Source organism: Bufo gargarizans, chromosome 2, assembly GCF_014858855.1.
Source record: "Bufo gargarizans isolate SCDJY-AF-19 chromosome 2, ASM1485885v1, whole genome shotgun sequence".
Lineage (NCBI taxonomy): Eukaryota > Metazoa > Chordata > Amphibia > Anura > Bufonidae > Bufo > Bufo gargarizans.
Window position 1 is genome coordinate 26,116,187 of NC_058081.1, and position 7,183 is coordinate 26,123,369.

The 7,183-nt window shown below is 45.1% G+C and overlaps 1 protein-coding gene across 1 annotated transcript; it reads right to left on the reverse strand.

Moving 5' to 3' along the window:
- Positions 1 to 1,245: 1,245 nt before the first annotated feature.
- LOC122927142 (beta-4C adrenergic receptor-like) lies at positions 1,246 to 6,737 on the reverse strand. The gene has a single exon (XM_044278735.1). It carries the CDS (start codon positions 6,587 to 6,589, stop codon positions 5,324 to 5,326), a length of 1,266 nt encoding a protein of 421 aa, XP_044134670.1. The 5' UTR covers positions 6,590 to 6,737; the 3' UTR covers positions 1,246 to 5,323.
- Positions 6,738 to 7,183: the final 446 nt, after the last annotated feature.

The following is a 7,183-nucleotide window of genomic DNA, read 5'->3' on the forward strand; positions in this document are numbered from 1 at the left end:
GTAGGGTATTCGGGAATTGTTTTCACCCTTTGGAGGACTAAAATACTCTGGGCACTAAGGGGTTAGTAACAGAAAACAAAAAAACATCTGCTAAGCAAAAGGGACAGGCGCCGGACTATATGGAGACTTGCATGACGAGCAGCGGGTTACTATTGCTCAACACTGAGCCACAGAAACCTTGTGAGATACGTGATCAGGCACGTGGGAGTCCTGCAGCTGCTGCACGGCTAGAGTAGTACATCATGTTCCTAGCGTTACATAATTGGAGTAGTTGTCCATAGCGATCAGTCAGATCACTGCTCCGCTTACGAGGTAAACGGTGTCCCAGCCTATCGTAAAACCTGATTCCTCCAGACAGCGGACGAATCATCAAACATTCTGGATAGGGATGAGCGAAATGGTTGGTTCATCGGAAGGAATTTGCACTTTTTAAGGGGACGTCCCCTCAGCTCAGGGGCGCCGGGAGATTAACGTGGCCGCACATCTCGCCAGGCTGTGATGGTCTCGCACACGCGAGTATTGGCTCATGGTAATTAAACGAATCGGCATGAACAAAAATATGCATGCGGCGCTGACCAAATTTCAGTGGCGCGTGCACAGTCGCCGATTATATCAGTTGCGCATGCGTCGATTCGCGCACACGCGAGATTCTCATGGCCGGTGGAGAGGGAGCAGCAGTTGCAAAACGAGCAGAGCCTCTAGGTGTAACGGTAACGCCCCCGTTGCTCCTAGAGGCTCATTTGCATATATTAAAACATTCATTTTTCTCAGCAATGCGGACGCATGTGAGCACGGGACCAACACAGAAGCCTTGGTACAGGTGAGCCAGTTTCCATAGGTACAAGTCCGCCAACAGACGTCAAATAGAGGATTTTTTATTCTATTTTAAAAAAAAATGCTACTTTTTCAAGGCTTATAACTTTGTGAATACCGTTTTGTGAATACAGCGCCTCTGCCGATCAATGCAACTGAAGTTACAGAAGATAAGGACAGATGGGAAAAAAAGAGCAGCATCACAGCAGGATCAGACTACGCAGCCTTTTGTTTGTAGTCTGTTGCCAGGGAGACGCATTGCTCTGCCTCGGAGCTGTAGGCTCAAAACGGCAGGAAAAAAAGATGGCTAATAATACGGATAGAACAGTTTGTAATCCTAGGAGGTTGCGGTGGCTGAAGACAGTGTTTGCGGGAGTCCGGATTCTGGATTATGAGACGCTGAGTCAGTAAGACGCAGGAAACGCGGTCCGCTTGTGCCATGGTACACATTTAATTACATATAGAAAAATAGACAGATATTTACTCCAGTAATACTGTATATACATAACTTAGATTATAATTTATACAACTCTACACATTATACATTAATACCCTCTGTAATGCTGTACACGTGTGTGCGTGTCATGTGCAAAACGTACTGCATGTGGGTGACTGGCAACCATTGCACCAAAACTGGGAAATGCTATGTCCCGGATACTGTGTATACACATAGATGTAGCAGAGCTGAATATGTTGTTTTTTTTAAAGGGGTCGCCTGATCAAGACAACCCTAATAGGTTATAGAGGGGTCCCCCGCTCAGGACTCTGTTAGGTCACTTGTTTAAATGGTGGAGTGTAATACTGCATTTCCCCTGTAGTGGGCGCCGCACGGTTAAACCCGCAGACAGTGAATGTCAACCTCCCCCCAGCAAAATCAGCTGATGGTCGGGGGGTCTCAGGAGCTCATTTTAAAGGGGGAAGGGGTCTTCATCTGAGCTATTGATGGAATACTGCATGGCTATAACATCAATGTCTGATAAGTGTGGGTCCCACCTCCCATATCCCCCCCCCCCGCCCCTGGAGTGGAGGAGGGTGCACTGCGCAAGCGTGGCCACCCTTTATTCACCCTGCGTCCACATGAGCGGGTCCCGTAAAGAAGAAGCGGGACCCCCACCTATCTGACAGTGACGGCATGGACCAACCCCTTTAAAGGGGGTCGTCGGCGATGAGACAAACCCCTTTAAACTCTACAATGCGTAAAAAGAGATATCAGTCCTACGTAAAACCACATATAAAAGAAAGAAAAAAAACACTCCGCAGAGGTATAAGACATTGTGCCAAACGACAAACTCAGCACTGCTGAGTCATTTAAAGCCTGATATCCCACTGTGTTAGTTTACTGTGTCATGTATACGACGTAACAAACTCCACTCCGCTGTGTCTGTAATCTCCAGTTCGCTGCGTCCACATAGTAGAGCAGAGACGGCTTTGTCGTTGGCACTGCTCGCGATAATATATATCGGTGTGGTATCTGAGGGCTAAAGGTAATTCTACTATTTCACCCAAGTGACAAAGTCAGCTCTGCTACATCTGCATGCCATATAAAGTGTTACGCCTGACAATTTCCTTGGTCATACATTCTGTTTTGCTCTGCGGCTTTATAATGCTGCCCTATGGAGGAAATGTGACTATGCTACCAGTTGTCGGACTCCCCAGGGCGGTGCTGGTCATGTCCCCTGCACCAGTGACATACTGTGACCGGACACTTCATTTACAAACTGGCCATACGAGTTGTTACACAGCAGTAATCCCCATATGACGGGGGAGGGGAGACGGCAGTATGACCCACTGTACATGATGAGGATAGGTGGGGGGGGGGGGGGGGGTCCGTAGCTAATAGCAACCAAGTAAATCCAATTTACCGCAAGATAATGCCTATGCTCATATCAGCACGTCAAAGTGCTGAAGAGATTCTATATCCAGATGTAGCAGAGCTGAATTTGTTATTCATACAGATTACCATGATGTATTCACTTTGGTCTTACATAGGACTGCAGGTAAATCCACCGCACTCATATCTATTCAGCTAACCACATGGATGTACTACAGAAAAGAGTGAAATAACAAATTCAGCTCTGCCAGTTGCCGCAGAGCTGAATTTGTTACTGACACAATTCATGCAGATTACCATAATGTCTTCACGTGACACGGGACTTCAGGCATCGTTATCCAGAGCTAAATGACCATTGCTTCTGTGTAGGTATATCATATGTAGCAGAGCTGAATGTGTTATTGGCACAACCCCTGATGTAATGATGTTTTAGTAGTAGTAGTAGTTAGCTACCTGGATGTAGTACAGAAAAGAGCTAAGTGACAAATTCGGCTCTGCTGCCTCTGTGCAGAGGTACAATATGTAGCAGTGCTGAATGTGTTATTGGCACAGGCAGCTCATTCTGATTGAATGATGTTTTCACTTTGGTTTTGCATAGGACTGCAGCTAAATCTGATGCTTATTTCTATTCAATTCGCTAACGGAATGGACGACAAAAAAGCGTTAAATCTCAAATTCAGCCGTTTCTGAATAGGTATAAAATATGCAGTAGAGCTGAATTTGTTCTGGACACAATTCACGCAGATTACCATTTTCACTTTGGTTTTACATGGGACTGCAGGTAAAACCATTACTTATCGCTACTCACTGTACTACAGAGAAGAGTCAAATGACAAATTCAACCCTGCTGCTTCTGTGTAGACATACTGTACAATATGTAGCAGGGTTGAATGTATTATTAGCACAGCTCATTCTGATTTAATAATGGTTTCACTTTACATGGGACTGCAGGTACATCTACTGCTTATCTATATTTAGTTAACTAGATGCACTGCAGAAGAGCAGAGCTGAATTTGCTGTTGGCACAACTGCTGATTTAATGATGCTTTCTCTTAAGTTTTGCATAGGACTGCTGGTAAATCTACTGCTCCTCTACATTCAGCTAGCTACCTGCATGCACTAAAGAAAGGGTTAGGTAACAAATTCCACTCTGCTACTTCTGTGTAGATCTACAATAAGTAGCAGGGCTATGTTATCAGCACAACACCTTCTCATCTAATTCTGTCTTTGCTGAAGATTCACATAGGACTGCAGGTAAATGTTCTACACATCTACATTCAGTTAGCTACCTGGATGTACTAAAGAAAGGAGTTCAATAACGCATTCACCTCTGCCACTTCTATACAGATGCACAATATGTAGCAGTGCCGAATTTGTTATTGGCACAACTCATCGTGGCTTTAATGATGTTTTTCTTTAGGTAAATGCACCACTCATCTCCATTCAGTTGGCTCCCTACAGAAAACAGTTAAATAACAAACTCAGCTCTGCTCCTTCTGAGTAGGTATAACATAGGCAGCAGAGCTGAATTTGTTATTGGCAAATCCGATGATACATTTACACAGGACTGCAGTAAATCTGCTGCTTGTCTATATTCAGTGTGCTCCCTGCTCTCTTAGAGAAAATAACTGAATAACAAACTCAGCTCTGCTCATTCTGGGTAGGCATAACATACGCAGCAGAGCTGAATTTGTTATTGGCAAATCTGATGATACATTTACATAGGACTGCAGTAAATCTACTGCTTGCTTGTCTATATTCAGTGTGCTCCCTGCTTTCTTAGAGAAAATAACCGAATAACAAATTCAGCTCTGCTGCTTCTGTGTAGATACACAAATAAGTAGCAGGGTTGAATTGAAGTAAATGATGCATTTACTTAAGTTTTACATAGGACTGCAGGTAAAATTACTATTTAGCTAGCTACCTGGATTTCCCCCAAAAAGAGACACATAACAAATTCATCTCTGCCCCTCCTGTGTAGGTATACAATATGTAAACAGAGCCTCATTTGTTATTGGCACGTCACTCTAGTTTTACATAGGACTGCAGGTAAACCTGCCATGCCTATATCTATGTAAACCTTATCCACAGGATAAAGAATAAATAAATGTGAGATTGGTGGGGGTCCCAGCGGTGGGATAACTTTTAACAGCCGGAATACCCCTTTAATAAGCTACTAAAGAAAAAGCCTTAAGACGACAAATTCATCTCTGCAGCTTCTGCTTCTGGAAATATAGCAGAGCTGAATATGTACTTTAATGTCAGGGATGGCTGTAAGTTGATGTACTAATGTCAGTTCTACAGAGAAGAATTCCTGTGTCAAAAGACAAACTCAGCTCTGCTACATGTGTACACTCAATGCTAAAAATGACGGTGTTGTTTTTTACTTGTGTGTTTTTTTGTTTTTCCAGAGGAAACAGTAGTCTCAATTCAGATACAAAAGGGGAATCTAAAACACATACATAACATGTCAGGAGCCACCTCTACCCTCAGCATCAAGTAAACACGTCTGGGATTTGCTCTTGGTGCCTCCATACGTAGAACATGCTAAACACACGGACAACACGCATGAAGATCGTGGTCATCTCCGTCTGGTAAAGATTGTGCAAAGCATCATCTTCTGTAAAACACAGGGGTCAACCCCATTGACTCAATGGAATGAAGGCTCCATTCAGTGGCTTACATGTCAGGCCGGTCAGGATGGTGAAAGTTGCCTGGACTCTTCTTCAGGCTGGTCTCCTCAGTCCTGCTGCTACAACGACTACTACTGCTGAGGCTTCCATTGCCCAGCTCAGCATCTGCCAAGTGCTTGGTCCCATCACAGCTTAGCTGGTTGCTAGAGGAGTACTGGCACCTTCTAGGGTCCTTAGACAGAGCGTGGAGCTTTCTGTCTGCAGTCCTGGGGCAACACAAAAGTTTCTTAAAGGCTTTCCTAAAATCTGGACTTCTACAATAAATGATAGGGTTTAGCCCTGAGTTCACATAGCCCAACCAGTTCAAGAACAAGAAGATCTGGTCATCTATTAAGGCAGTGCAGAAGACTTTGATGATGTTGGCCACAAAAAAGGGAAGCCAACAGAGAGTGAAGGTGCCCATGATGATGCCCAAAGTCTTAAGGGCCTTGTGTTCTTTGATGGCCAATAACCCTGAGGGTCTTCTTTTGGAAGTCCTTCTGTTTTTGGTGGAAAGCACCGGTGTTCCATTATTAAATCTCACCTTGTCCTTCTCGATCAAGTTGACTTGTTTGGTGGCCACTATAAATACCCTGACATAGACAAAGATCATGATGACCAGGGGAACATAGAAGGAGATGGTGGAAGATATGATGGCGTAGGGCATATTGGTGACAAAATCGCAGCATTTGGGGTCATTGTAACAGTCCTGGGCTATTTGGTTGTTGGTATCTCTCCACCAGTGGTTCATGATGGGCAAGAAGGAGATCAAGGCAGATACTGCCCATACAAAGCAAACTACCAACCTTGCCCTGGTTTTGGTCACCAACATCTCATACTTCAAAGGTGAAGTGATGGCAATGTATCTGTCCACAGCAATGACACACAAAGTCTCGATGCTGGCAGTGACACACAGGACATCCACAGAGGTCCACAACTCACAAACAATGTTGTCATATAGCCAGTCCCCAGTGATGAGGATGGTGGCACCAGGTGGCACCACCAGAACTCCCATGATCAAGTCGGCGCAAGCCAAAGAGGTGATAAACACGTTGGTCATGGTTTGCAACCTTGGAGTTTTGGTTATGGCGATGATGACCAGAAGATTTCCAAAGACGATCATCAAGATCATGAAAGCCAAAGCTGCTCCTACCATCCACTTCTCTGAGAGGGCGAGGGTATGCCCACCTGCACTGCTGCTACTGCTGCTGCCAGGGCTGGAGCTCAGGTTCAACATAAGATCCGAGAAGTTGACCTCCTGGCAAGGAGCCATGGTGAAGAGAAGATGATGGTGGTGTGCTACTTCCAGCAGCTCAGTCCTGGTGATGTTGAGGGTAGAGAGGGCAGAGTAGCCCCATGGAGCAGCTATGACGTTGTGCCATGTCAGGCTGCCTGAGAGCAATGAGCAACTTCAAGCTCAGGACTCAGCTGCTGACTTCACTTTGGCAGGGACCTCTGGGAGGAGTTAGGAAGCTTGCAATCATTAAAGGGGCAGTCCTCCTTTTACTTCTGCAGAGCATTCACAGGCAGCATTAGACGTGTGCACAGTAAATGCCTACAGTGAAGTCATACAGCACCGTCCTGGTGAGATATACTGCTCCTGCGGTGCTCAGTACTGGAACGCCCATGTAATACCGGGATCATTGTACAATACCGGGATGATCCGACAACAAGTGCCACATCCGACTACAACGACCCACGTCGGGTCATTATTTTATTATTAAAACCACAGCATAATACACCGCCAGCGAAGGGAATAAGCTCTGACAAACCGCAAGTCTACTGTGCGTATCTTCTACCTGCCGCGCGGTTTATAGTGGTTTTCCCCATAGACTTCAATGGAGTTGTTAACGTAAAACAGAAAATC